At 40.1% G+C, this 14,622-nt stretch overlaps 1 protein-coding gene across 1 annotated transcript; it reads left to right on the top strand.

Annotated features, from left to right (window-relative positions):
• Nucleotides 1-1,739: 1,739 nt before the first annotated feature.
• steep1 (STING1 ER exit protein 1) lies at nucleotides 1,740-7,950 on the top strand. Its single transcript, XM_021623205.3, has 7 exons — nucleotides 1,740-2,042; nucleotides 2,750-2,867; nucleotides 3,083-3,124; nucleotides 3,485-3,629; nucleotides 4,319-4,408; nucleotides 4,624-4,716; nucleotides 7,418-7,950. Exons 1-7 carry the CDS (start codon nucleotides 1,919-1,921, stop codon nucleotides 7,478-7,480), a joined length of 675 nt encoding a protein of 224 aa, XP_021478880.1. The 5' UTR covers nucleotides 1,740-1,918; the 3' UTR covers nucleotides 7,481-7,950.
• Nucleotides 7,951-14,622: the final 6,672 nt, after the last annotated feature.

The raw sequence follows: 14,622 nt of genomic DNA, 5'->3' as shown, positions 1-14,622 counted from the left end.
TAAAATTCTAAAAAATAAAAAAATTAATTAGTATTTGGTAGCATTGCCTTTAGATTGTTTAACTTGGGTCAAATGTTTCGGGGAGCCTTCCACAAGCTTCCCACAATAAGTTGGGTGAATTTTGGCCCATTCCTCCTGACAGAGCTGGTGTAACTGAGTCAGCTTTGTAGGCCTCCTTGCTCGCACACGCCTTTTCAGTTCTGCCCACAGATTTTCTATAGGATTGAGGTCAGGGCTTTGTGATGGCCACTCCAATACCTTGACATTGTTGTCCTTAAGCCATTTTGCCACAACTTTGGAAGTATGCTTGGGGTCATTGTCCATTTGGAAGACCCATTTGCAAGACCCATTTGTGACCAAGCTTTAACTTCTTGACTGATGTCTTGAGATGTTGCTTCAATATATCCACATCCTTTTCCTACCTCATGATTTTGTGAAGTGCACCAGTCCCTCCTGCAGCAAATCACAATCACAACATGATGCTGGCACCCCCGTGCTTCACGGTTGGGATGGTGTTGTTCATGCAAGCCTCCCCCTTTTTCCTTCTAACATAACAGTGGTCATTATGGTCAAGCAGTTCTATTTTTGTTTCATCAGACCAGAGAAAATGTATCCAAAAAGTACGATCTTTGTCCCCATGTGCAGTTGAAAACCGTAGTCTGGCTTTTTTATGGTGGGTTTGGAGCAGTGGCTTCTTCCTTGCTGAGCAGCCTTTCAGGTTATGTCGATATAGGACTCGTTATACTGTGGATATAGATACTTTTGTACCTGTTTCCTCCAGCATCTTCGCAAGGTCTGTTGTTGCTGTTGTTCTGGGTTTGATTTTCACTTTCGCACCAAAATACGTTCATCTCTAGGAGACAGAACGCGTCTCCTTCCTGAGCGTTATGACGGCTACATGGTCCCATGGTGTTTATACTTGTGTACTATTGTTTGTACAGATGAACGTGGTATCTTCAGGCGTTTGGAAATTGCTCCCAATGATGAACCAGAACCTTGGAGGACTACAATTTTTTGGATAATTGGATAATTTATTTTTATTTTCCCATGATGTCAAGCAAAGAGGCACTGAGTTTGAAGGTAGGCCTTGAAATACATCCACACACACACCTCCAATTGACTCAAATTATGTAAATTAGCCTATCAGAAGCTTCTAAAGCCAGTGCAAGAGGCGTCACTACAGTACCTGGTTTGAATCCAGCCTGTATCACATCCGGCTATGATTGAGAGTCCCATAGGACAGTGCACAATTGGCCCAGCGTTGTCCAGGTTTGGCCGGGTAGGCCATCATTGTAAATAAGAATTTGTTCTTAACTGATTTGCCTAGCTAAAACAATTTGAAGAATGTGTAATTTACAGTACTAGCATATTTCAGCACTTCTAAGGAAACACATTGTCTGCTATTTGATTAACTGGTAGTTAAAACGACGAAATTGATTGATTAACTGGTAGTTAAAACCACGAAATTGAAGAGATACCATTATGTTGTGTATTGGTTTAATCACCAAAACCACTCATTACATTTCACAATAAACTTATGTTGAATCAATTGTTGTGTGGTGAGAGGTGTTTACAATCCAAATGAATGACAGATTTTGAATGAAAGACTGGCTGCGTTACAAGTGTGACCAGTTTGGAGTTTTATACTAAAAGTTGTGAAAATGTACCACGTACTTGTGAAAATAGTACCAAAGCGATAAAAAAAGGTTGTTATTTTTACTTCAACACCGCCACCTATCGGGAGTGCTGGACAAGAACCCTTTTATACACGCCTTTATATGACGTACAAGGTCTACGTAATCGTTAATCGACAAGCTAGCAGCATGCTAACGCTGTTAGATAAAGCAAAACGTTTTTTTGTCTATTGACTTTTTGCTTACAACGTTTGCCCAATTTCAAGTAGCTAACCTTAGGAACAATGCCGAAAGTCGTCTCACGAAGTGTTGTTTGTTCAGACACCCGAGATCGAGAGGAATACGATGACGGAGAAAAGCCTCTTCATGTTTATTATTGTCTGTGTGGGCAAATGGTGTTGGTTCTCGGTGAGTAGCTAACTAGTTTGCAGTTATCTAGCTAGCCAGCCATGGTAGTTAGCAAACGTTGGCTAGCTCTAATATTCAAAATGTTAAAATAAAGGTCTGTATTTGATCTATAGCTAGCTAGTTAATCAAGAATAACATGTCATAGAGAGCGCTAGCTAGCTTTCCGGGTAAACGTGGCCCTAGGTAGGTAACGTTAGGTAGTTAGCTAGCTTAGCTGCTACCACCACCACAAATGTTAGCTTAGCACTAGCCAACAGTAGCTACCTCGGCCAATGTGTTACACAGGCTGATAAGAGGCAGGGAAGTTAAATTGCGGATTTTCACAGTCAATTAACGTTACCTAGACAGGAGAAAGCTTTCAAATATTTCATCACACCACAGCCTTTTTAGTGCATATATTTTCGTTGACCTCAAACCATCAGTATGACGCGCTGTTTACAGGGTGTAATGTTATTTCCCGTGAGTATTGAATAAGCAGACAATGTGTCGGGTTATTTAGGATGCCTATTGCCCAGCTATAAAGTGGAGGTTAATAAGAATGTTGTTTCAGGCTTTTTATAGTGTCTTGTTTTACCATAGTTCAACTTATGGTTTCACAATATTGAGCTACCTTAGAGAAAATACAGCCTGTTTTTGCAGACTTGTCAAATGTTTTATTAGGACACGAAACTGACATACCATCGTGTTCTTTCCCCTTGATTTTACAGACTGTCAACTGGAGAAACTACCGATGCGGCCACGAGACAAAGCAAGAGTAATAGATGCTGCCAAACATGCACATAAGTTCTGTAATGTAGAAGACGATGAGAATGTTTACATAAAAAGGTACTGAAAGGTTCACTGCTCATCTTGGTCTACAATCAAAATATCATGCTGATGAGCCTTCCACACACTCATCTATCATTATTCATCAGTTTGATCTCAAATGTGAAAATTGCTTTGTGGTATTTGGCTACTCAATTTCAGTTGGTAAATGTGTTACTGAAAAAATGCCCAAAATATGAAATGTATGCAGATTGGTATTGTTTTTTTTATCACAGGGCAGAAGGAATTGAAAGGCAGTATCGCAAGAAATGTGGAAAGTAAGTTTGATTTTTACAGTATAATTTAAATATGAGTGATATTTAAGTCTCATAGTTGAACTGTAGGCCAAATTGCCTACTCTTAATCAACTTTGAGACTAATATAATTGTTATACACTGTAATATTATTTATAACTATTGTTCAGTTACATTTTATGTAACCTATTTCTTCTCTCCTGCTCTTCTTTTTTCCTCATCCAAAGCCTCTGAGAACCGCTCCTCAGTTCTCAGCCACAATTATAGATATAACACACATTTTTTTAAAGAAAATGGAAAACTTGAGTTAACAGAAAAGAATACAAATGTTACATTTCAAAATGGACTGGCTGACCTGCTTTTGTTCTGTCTCTTTCTGAACAGGTGTGGCCTACTTCTTTTCTATCAACACCAAATGAAGAATACTCCAGTTACATTCATCGTTGATGGAGCTGTTGTCAAGTTTGGCCTTGGGATTGGGAATACCAGTGTCTACAGTCAAAAGCCAGAGGCTCCTAAAAAAGTCAGGGTATGTGACACATTTCCACAGATTTTCAGTTTTGTAGTTAAACTAATCATTTGCATTCATTACACAGTAATAGTTTTTTAAATTTTTTTTACGGATTCTGGAGAAGCGAAGGTGGAGTCATGCGTCCTCCAAAACATGACCTGCCTAACCGCGCTCCTTAACACCCACCAGCTTAACCCGGAAGCCAGCCGCACCAATGTGTCAGAGGACACACTGCCCAACTGGCGACCAGGGTCAGCCTGCTGGCACCCGACCCGCCACAAAGGGTCGCTAGTGCGCGACAAGCCAAGTAAAGCACCCCCAGCCAACCCCTACCCTAACCCGGACTACACTGGGCAAATTGTGGGCCATCCTATGGGACTCCCAGGCCACGGCCGGTTGGGAATGAACCCGGGTCTGTAGTAACGCTTCTAGCACTGCAATGCAGTACCTTAGATTGCTGCGCTACTCGGGAGGCCCAGTAATGGCTTTTTTTATTACATAATTGGTCTGAAAAGTCTAAAGGCTTAGTGTGTAAAATTTGTCCATTGTGCTGCCAGTATTTCTGAGCAGACAAAAAGGACATGAAATCCCATTTATGTTCCCAGGCTTCATTGATAGCCCAACAGCTATAACTTAAATGAGGAAAAATCAGATACAAATGTTCCTTTCCTTGAGTTTAGCATTTTTTTTATTCATCCTTATACCAGGTAATGATGACAAAAAGGACCAAAGACATGGGGAAATTCAGCTCTGTCACCGTGTCTACCGTTGATGAGGAGGAAGAGGAAATTGAGGCGGTAGGTTTGCAGTTATGGTGTTTCTTGTGTGTGTGTTGAAGATTACATTTTGAATTGTTTAATTAAATCTTCGGCCTGAAGCCTAATCTTAAACCTGAAGATTACATGCAAGTCATTTTCCCAACCCTAAAATGATGTTGCTGGCTTGATGAACATGTGCTCAGAAACAGTAGAGATGATTATACAATACATATTGTTTGTTTGGTCTTCTTCAGAGAGAAATTGCTGACTCGTATGCCCAGAATGCTAAAGTGATTGAGAAGCAGTTGGAAAGGAAGGGGATGAGCAAGAAGAGACTACAAGAGCTGGTAAGGATTCCAATTCCATTCCTGTCAAGTGTTTGAGCTTTATCCTGATCCTAGTGTGTGATCTTAATAGAATTTCTGACTCAGTTACCTAGTGTACACAACCATACAACTGTTATATATTGGTCATACACTTAACGTATACATGTAACATTTCAACCTGCAACTAGTGCCAAATATCAATTACATACAGTGCATTCGGAAACTATTCAGACCCTTTGACTTTTTCTACATTTTGTTACGTTACAGCCTTATTCTAAAATTGATTTTAAATAAAAAAGTGTTACTCATCAATCAACACAATACCCCATAATGACAAAGTAAATACAGGTTTGTTAAAAAAACAAACAACTATTTACATAAGTATTCAGACCCTTTACTACGATACTCGAAAAATCTCAGGTGCATCCTGTTTCCATTGATCATCCTTGAGATATTTCTACAACTTGATTGGAGTCCACCTGTGGTAAATTCAATTGATTGGACATGATTTGGAAAGGCACACACCTGTCTATATAAGGTACCACAGTGGACAGTGCACGTCAGAGCAAAAACCAAGCCATGAGGTCAAAGGAATTGTCCGTAGAGCTCGGCGACAGGATTGCATCGAGGCACAGATCTGGGGAAGGGTACCAAAAAATGTCTGCAGCATTGAAGGTCCCCAAGAACACAGTGGCCTCCATCATTCTTAAATGGAAGAAGTTTGGAACCACCTTGACTCTTCCTAGAGCTGGCCGCCCGGCCAAACTGAGCAATCGGGGGAGAAGGGCCTTGTTCAGGTAGGTGAACAAGAACCCGATGATAACTCTGACAGAGCTCCAGAGTTCCTCTGTGGAGATGGGAGAACCTTCCAGAAGGACAACCATCTCTGCAGCACTCCACCAATCAGGCCTTTGTGGTAGAGTGGCCAGACAGAAGCCACTCCTCAGTAAAAGGCACATGACAGCCCGCTTGGAGTTTGGCAAAAGGCACCTGAAACAAGATTCTCTGGTCTGATGAAACCAATATTGACCTCTTTGACCTGAATGCCAAGCGTCACATCTGGAGTTAACCTGGCACCATCCCTACGGTGGAGCATGGTGGTGGCAACATCATGCTGTGGGGGTGATTTTCAGCAGCAGGGACTGAGACTAGTCAGGATTGAGGGAAAGATGAATGGAGCAAAGTACAGAGAAATCCTTGATGAAAACCTGCTAAGGACCTCAGACTGGGGCGAAGATTCACCTTCCAACAGGACAACAACCCTAAGCACACAGTCAAGACAACGACGCAGGAGTGGCTTTGGGATAACTCTGAATGTCCTTGAGTGGCCCAGTCAGTGCCCAGACTTGAACCCGATCGAACATCTCTGGAGAGACCTGAAAAAAGCTGTGCAGCGATACTCCCCATCCAACCTGACAGCTTGAGAGGATCTTCAGAGAAGAATGGGAGAAACTCCCCAAATACAGATGTGCCAAGCTTGTCGTGTCATACCCAAGAAGCCTCAAAAGCTGGAATCGCTGCCTAAGGTCCTTCAACAAAGTACTGAGTAAAGGATCTGAACACTTATGTAAATGTGATATTTACGGTTTGATATATTATACATTTGCAAACATTTCTGAATCAGTTTTTGCTTTGTCATTATAGTGTAGTGTGTGTAGATTGAGGGGGACATTTTTTGTTCATTTTAGATTAGGGCTGTAACTAATCAAAGTGGAAAAGGTGAAGGGGTCTGAATATTTTCTGAATGTTCTCTACATACCAGCAGTAGCAAAGGAATAGAAATCCACAAATAAAATATACGTTTTAGAACGCTGCAAATCAGCTTTTTTTAAACCCAACTAGCCTGGTGTGTGTGTGTACGCGCGCAACTTCCTGTATCAGAATTTGTTTCTTATTCAAAGTTAACAACAATAGCAGAAACATTAGCCATACAAATCTTCATGTCCTGTCAATGGATGTTTTTTGGATTATGAGAAGGTAAGAAGCAGTACAAAGCCATTCTAACCTTTTTTCTAAGCAGTGTTCTTAAAAAAAAAACAAGAAATCCAATTAATTGCTAAAATATTACGTGTTCCTTTCAAAGGCCCTACTGGCCCAATGCAACTGTTCTGTCACCATCAAATCATTTCTGGGTAACATTTTTGTACCCTACTGTTATAGTTTTCCATTCAAATTGTCAAAAATAAACAAATAGCTTGGCAGAGATTCTGAACTTTCTTTGTTAATGGTTTATTTAAGCACTAAGACCCGGGGGGGGGGGTGTGGTATATGGCCAATATACCACAGCTAAGGGCGATTCTTAAGCACGGAGCAACGCGGAGTGTCTGGATACCGCCATTAGCCGTGGTATATTAGCCATGTATCACAAACCCCCGAGGTGCCATGTTGCTTTTATTAACTGATTACCAATGTAATTAGAGCAGTGAAAATAAATGTTTTGTTATACCCGTAATATACCACAGCTAATCAGCATTCAGGGCTCAAACCGCCCAGTTTATAATAAAACGTATACCGCCTGGTGATGTCACCACCCATGCAAAACCTGCTGATTTAGAAGGTCCTGTGTAGAATGTATTATCAGGAAATAACACTGATTATTTGTTTAGACTTTTTACAGTGTTAGTTTCATCAGCTGTTGTACAATATGATTCAAAACACAGGAAAATATAATTTTGACTGCACTGGCCTTTTTAATATACAAATAAAGTATTTCTATCAACAGGCTGAACTGGAGGCAAAGACAACCAAGATGAAAGGCACCCTCATTGATAACCAGTTCAAATAGAGGGATGTGGGATGTGAGAGAAGCAGGACAGTTGTACATACTTTAACTCAAATGTACATAGAGATTTGCACTCTATGGCCCCTTTGAAATGTATTATGAAGCATTTTGGCTATGTTTTATATACTGTAAGAAAATTGTTATGTTGATTTAGAATTAAATGTGGAGCAGTGACATACAGTAATGTTATTTTGAATTTGATTTGTCAATTCAGCTGAGAAATAAAATGTGCTTGAATTAAGTATTGATGCTTGAAGTACTATCGCATTATATATGGAAACCATAGCGGGAAAAGTGGTTGTTATGGATTTAACAGGAATGCACACTTACATGAGATGAATTCCAATTTGTATTATTTTGTCACAGCTGTTCTATAATATGTATTTGTATGTTTTATGTGGATCCCAGGAAGAGTAGCTGCTGCACGTGCAGTAGCTAATATGGATCCTAATAAACTAAACTCCTTAGAGAAATTGCAGGTGAAGGTGCTGCTTTGTTTGAAACTTTTGATGGCCCCTTGCCTTTGACTGACCCAAACTTCTGTCCGTTTTAAGACTCCATCGAGTTGCATGATAACATACAGTGCCTTGCAAAAGTATTCATCCCCCTTGGTGTTTTTCCTATTTTGTTTTAATGTAATGGACATACACAAAATAGTCCAAATTGGTGAAGTGAAATGAAAAAAATATAATAGGGAAAGTGGTGCGTGCGTATGTACTCACCCCTTTGCTATGAAGCCCCTAAATAAGATATGGTGCAACTAATTACCTTCAGAAGTCACATAATTAGTTAGATTGCACACAGCTAAACTTTAAGTGTCACATGATCTCAGTATATATACACCTGTTCTGAAAGGCCCCAGAGTCTGCAACACCACTAAGCAAGGGGCGCAATGAATGCTCCAAAAAGGTCTGACAAAGTTGTGGAGAAGTACAGATCAGGGTTGGATTATAAAAAAAAATATCAAACTTTGAACATCCCACAGAGCCCGATTTAAATCCATTATTAAAAAAAATGGAAAGAATATGGCACCGCAACAAACCTGCCAAGAGCGGGCCGCCCACCAAAACTCATGGACCAGGCAAGTCGGGCATTAATCAGAGAGGCAACAAAGAGATTGGAGTATCTGACCACTGTAAGCCATAAACTCCACAGAGCTGGGCTTTATGGAAGAGTGGTGAGAAAAAAAGCCATTGCTTAAAGAAAAGAATAAGCAAACACGTTTAGTATTCGCCAAAAGGCATGTGGGAGACTCCCCAAACATATGGAAGAAGGCACTCTGGTCAGATGAGACTAAAATGTAGCTTTTTGGCAATCAAGGAAAATGCTATGTCTGGCACAAGTGAAGCATGGTGGTAGCAGTATCATGCTGTGGGGATGTTTTTCATCGGCAGGGACTGGGAAACTGGTCAGAATTGAAGGAACGATGAATGGCGCTAAATACAGGGAAATTCTTGAGGGAAACCTGTTTCAGTCTTCAAGAGATTTGTGACTGGGACGGAGGATCACCTTCCAGCAGGACAATGACCCTAAGCATACTGCCAGGGGAAACATTTATACAGTGGGGCAAAAAAAAGTATTTAGTCAGCCACCAATTGTGCAAGTTCTCCCACTTAAAAAGATGAGAGGCCTGTAATTTTCATCACAGGTACACTTCAACTATGACAGACAAAATGAGAAAAAAAATCCAGAAAATCACATTGTAGGATTTTTAATTAATTTATTTGCAAATTATGGTGGAAAAAAAGTATTTGGTCAATAACAAAAGTTTATCTCAATACTTTGTAATTGCCAACAAAGGGTATATAACAGAGGTGAAGACTTACAGAAAACGTTTCACAAGGTTTTCACACACTTGCTGGTATTTTGGCCCATTCCTCCATGTAGATCTCCTCTAGAGCAGTGATGTTTTGGGGCTGTTGCTGGGCAACACGGACTTTCAACTCCCTCCAAAGATTTTCTATGGGGTTGAGATCTGGAGACTGGCTAGTCCACTCCAGGACCTTGAAATGCTTCTTACGAAGCCACTCTTTCGTTGCCCGGGCGGTGTGTTTGGGATCATTGTCATGCTGAAAGACCCAGCCACGTTTCATCTTCAATGCCCTTGCTGATGGATGGAGGTTTTCACTCAAAATCTCACGATACATGACCCCATTCATTCTTTCCTTTACACGGATCAGTCGTCCTGGTCCCTTTGCAGAAAAACAGCCCCAAAGCATGATGTTTCCACCCCCATGCTTCACAGTAGGTATGGTGTTCTTTGGATGCAACTCAGCATTCTTTGTCCTCCAAACACGACGAGTTGCGTTTTTACCAAAAAGTTATATTTTGGTTTCATCTGACCATATGACATTCTCCCAATCTTCTTCTGGATCATCTAAATGCTCTCTAGCAAACTTCAGACGGGCCTGGACATGTACTGGATTAAGCAGGGGGACACGTCTGGCACTGCAGGATTTGAGTCCCTCGCGGCGTAGTGTGTTACTGATGGTAGGCTTTGTTACTTTGGTCCCAGCTCTCTGCAGGTGGTTCTGGGATTTTTGCTCACGGTTCTTGTGATCATTTTGACCCCACGGGGTGAGATCTTGCGTGGAGCCCCAGATCGAGGGAGATTATCAGTGGTCTTGTATGTCTTCCATTTGCTAATAATTGCTCCCACAGTTGATTTCTTCAAACCAAGCTGCTTACCTATTGCAGATTCAGTCTTCCCAGCCTGGTGCAGGTCTACACTTTTGTTTCTGGTGTCCTTTGACAGCTCTTTGGTCTTGGCCATAGTGGAGTTTGGAGTGTGACTGTTTGAGGTTGTGGACAGGTGTCTTTTATACTGATAACAAGTTCAAACAGATGCCATTAATACAGGTAACGAGTGGACGACAGAGGAGCCTCTTAAAGAAGAAGTTACAGGTCTGTGAGAGCCAGAAATCTTGCTTGTTTGTAGGTGACCAAATACTTATTTTCCACCATAATTTGCAAATAAATTCATTAAATATCCTACAATGTGATTTTTTGATTTTTTTTCTCAATTTGTCTGTCATAGTTGAAGTGTACCTATGATGAAAATTACAGGCCTCTCATCTTTTTAAGTGGGAGAACTTGCACAATTGGTGGCTGACTAAATACTTTTTTGCCCCACTGTATGTCTTGGAATGGCCTAGTCAAAGCCCAGACCTTAATCCAATTGATAATCTGTGGTATGACCTTAAAGATTGCAGTACACCAGCGGAACCCATTCAACTTGAAGGAGCTGGAGCAGTTTTGCCTTGAAGAATGGGCAAAATCACAGTGGCTAGATGTGCCAAGCTTATAGAGACATACCCCAAGGTACTTGCAGCTGTAATTGCTACAAAAGGTGGCTCTAAAAAGTATTGACTTTGGGGGGGTGAATATTTGCACGCTCAAGTTCTTTTTTTTGGTCTAATTTGTTGTTAGTTTCATAAGAAAAAATATTGTGTCTTCAACGTGGTAGGCATGTTGTGTAAATCAAATGATACAAACCCACAAAAATATATATTTTAATTCCAGGTTGTAATGCAACAAAATAGGAAAAATGCCAAGGGGGTGAATACTTTTGCATGCCACTATGCTGTGCAGTAGAAACCTGTTACCATGCCTGCTGCTTACAGCAATGTCCAGAGAGAAATGCAGAGGTAGCAGCTTCATATCTATCTCCTGAAAAAATATGCTTTTTAATAGTTTAATTTGGTTTAATATGATCAAAAAGGGTTTGATATGAATTGAAACTGCAAGAGAAATTGGTGGCTTGGGAGATGTCAGGTGGAATTCACGAAACTTTATCACACTGCCAGATCAATTGTTTTAGCGTCAACATGCTATGAAAGGTTTTCATGAAGCATCTTACGCTGTACATTGAGACATCTGAGATCAAACGTGCCTATTAATGAGTGTAAGGCAAATACAACCATACTCTGCAGTTATGATTATACCAGGAGGAAGGCATGCATTTTAAGTACCCTCTATGCTAGGGTGACCAGACGTCCACGTTTTCCGGGGACAGTCCCCGTTTTTGGTGGCCTGTCCCCGGAAATGTCCCCGTTTTTAACTGTGCGTTAAAAACAGACTGCAAAGTGAAATAATATTTTACGTGGCAAGAAAGACCGGGCAGCAAAGCCTACCGGTTGACGTCTCAATCACGTTGTGCTTGTTTTTTCCAGCAGAGGGGGCTGCTCGCTATAGCAGATTCATTATCTCTTCTACTGATTACTTGTTCGCGCTAGTTTTAGAGAAAATTGCTGTGGAAAACTCAGCCAGAAGCTAGCAAGTGTCAAATTAATCCACATCACCACAAATGTCTTTTCAAGCCAGGTAAATTACAATTGTTTGAGATACTAGCTAATGATGTTATGGCAATTTATTATATATATATATAGATGATATTTGCAAATTATGGTGGAAAAAAGGTATGTACATGTTTAAATCAAACTTTTATTAATCTATTAACATTAATTGCATTATTGTGTGCATGTAACAATACTCTGGTTGTAAATAAATTACTACACTACACTAGCAGCTGTGTTTTAATAAGGGGTTTATACCCTACATTTAATCAATCTTAGGTTTTTTGATTAATCCTTGAAACAACTTAAAGTTGTCTGGCTGTGCAAACGAATGCAGTATGATAGGACTCAAAATAATTGCTCAAGGGTTAACCAGAGTATGGATGAAGGAAAATAATCGTCCAATTCCCAAGTCACTGCACCCAATTGATGTACAAAATATGTTTTAGAGAATATTGCTTTTGAGGGCAGATCTTATCCACTATTTACAGAACAACCACAGGCTTAGTCATAGACTGTATTGTATGCCAATTTACAGGACATAGTTACAGTACATGCATGAACTTACAATAGGCCTACAACTATAAATATCCCCGAAGTATAACAAACCTAAAATGTTACAAAACGTTATGATTGACAAAATAATCAAACAATATACGTATATTGACAGATTTATAAACTTCTCTCTTTTTTTGTGCAAATGTGTGGATGTTGATGTTTTTTTTGTTCACTATGGGATAGGAGAGTTCTGGTAGCAACCTGTTTTCATCAGTGGTAGGATGTTCTCCAAGAGGAAATAGGAGTTTCTACATATAGAGTAAAACTTGTTTATTGCCTGATGTGGTTGATGTGCAAGAACAAATTAACCGTTTTACAGAGCTCGATTGCCACCTGGTGGTGTACAGAAGCACATCCATCCATGTAATAAGAGCAATGTGTAGATCAGTATTTATCTAAAGTATTAGCATACATGCTGTACAAATATGTGAAATAACTCAGTTTTTCCTAGAATAAATCATTATTCCAGCAATAATGAGTGCAAGAAGTGTCAGCTGTATAAGGAGGAACAGGGGCATGTTGAAATAAGAACTGTGGTGTTCAATACTGACAAGCTGTCATTCTAACTTAATGGGGTATGTTAAATTGATCTGTTTTTATAGGACATGGGCTTGCTGAGGGGAGGAGAATGCATTATTGTCACCTTATAGCCACTGCAGCTGTAGTGACCAAGCTGGACATCTAAATTAGGCCATTACGATTGAATTACAGCCTACATTTTGTAGAAGTGTTTTACCATTACACTTTTATGTTCTCTAATTGTAGATTTTATCTATTGTCTTCGTAGGGTTTTACTATCCTATCAATCAATAACGTTGTTTTTTAAAGCCTTTTTTACATCAGCAGATGTCACAAAGTGCTTATACAGAACCCAGCCTAAACCTACAAAGAGCAAGCAATGCAGGTCTAGAATCCCTGTGGCTAGAGAGGAACCAGGGCTTGAGGGTTGGCCAGTCCTCTCCTGGCTGTGCCCAGTGATGATTATAAGAGTACATGGCCATTAAGGCCAGATCGTTCTTCAAGATGTTCAAACGTTCATAGATGACCAGCAGGGTCAAATAATAATCACAGTGGTTGTAGAGGGTGCAACAGGTCAGCACCTCAAGAGTAAATGTCAGTTGGCTTTTCGTAGCCGAGCATTCAGAGGTCGAGACAGCAGGTGCGGTAGAGAGAGGGAGTTGATGATACTATGATGATCCTACTTTACAACTGCTCAGCAGCTGACAAGCAATATACTTTTATCATATAGTTCCACTTGGTGGCAGCATTAAGTCAAAGTTGTGTTCTGGATATTGATGAGGCTGTTCAAGGAGATGCGGAACTACTCTGTTTAGTTTGATTTTAGTGGTCAAAGGGTTATCCAGCCAAGTAACTAGGCAAAATTATTGAAAGATGTTTGTACATTGAATAATGTACATTGGAAATAAATATGTAAGCCTACTCAGTTTACCAGTGCCCTTTTTAGTGAGTCTTTGCAATGAAGTAAAACAAAATATCAGTATGTTGGAATAGGAAACTTAACACAATTTCAAAAACATCAGGGCTAACTAACAGTGTTGTCAATCCTAAATGACAGGGGGGGGGGAAATCATGATTGGGTGCAATCAGTACCCAGCACGGTGTCCTATTACAATTACATACCCAAAATTGGCATGCCTGCACATTTCAAAACACAAGTAGGTTATAAACAACATTTAAGCTTGAGTGTTCCCTAATGTGTATTGATTGCTTGGGTAAAAGCGCCAGAGTTTTTGAAGTAATAACTCGACCAATTTTTTGTATTTTCAAGGGGAAACATTTTTGGATCAGCGCCCTCAATTTAACTTTGAAAAGCAAATGTATTTTGGATAGGTTCTAAACAACTGCAAAAATGTTTCATACGATGGTGTATACCTGGAGTTGATTCATAATTCTACACAATCTGATGATATGAAAATTCAAACGGTTGCATACAGTTCATGTTTCATTTACAGTACAGTGTTATCGTGTTTGTGATAATTTTGTCTAAAGCCTACTAGCACAGCTACTAGCACCACATTTCAGTCAGAAGTTCTCTGCTCTGCTGACTTTCATGTGTTTCTAATTGACCTTTCCTCCCTCCATTATTCCCTGTATCCCTGGGGGAGATCAGCTCTTATTCTATCCATCCTGCATTACAGGAAATAGTCACATCATCGATGTGGAGCGATACTGCAGTGTGTTAATGGTAGGGGGTGATACTTTAGAGAAATCTGACACTACAAGCAATCTTGCCAATATTGGCATGCATTACATTTCAGCACCAGAATGTAT

Source organism: Oncorhynchus mykiss, chromosome 12, assembly GCF_057628025.1.
Source record: "Oncorhynchus mykiss isolate SJ-2025 chromosome 12, ASM5762802v1, whole genome shotgun sequence".
Classification (NCBI taxonomy): domain Eukaryota; kingdom Metazoa; phylum Chordata; class Actinopteri; order Salmoniformes; family Salmonidae; genus Oncorhynchus; species Oncorhynchus mykiss.
Note: the sequence above shows the minus strand (reverse complement) of the source record. Positions and strands in the feature narration are given on the sequence as shown.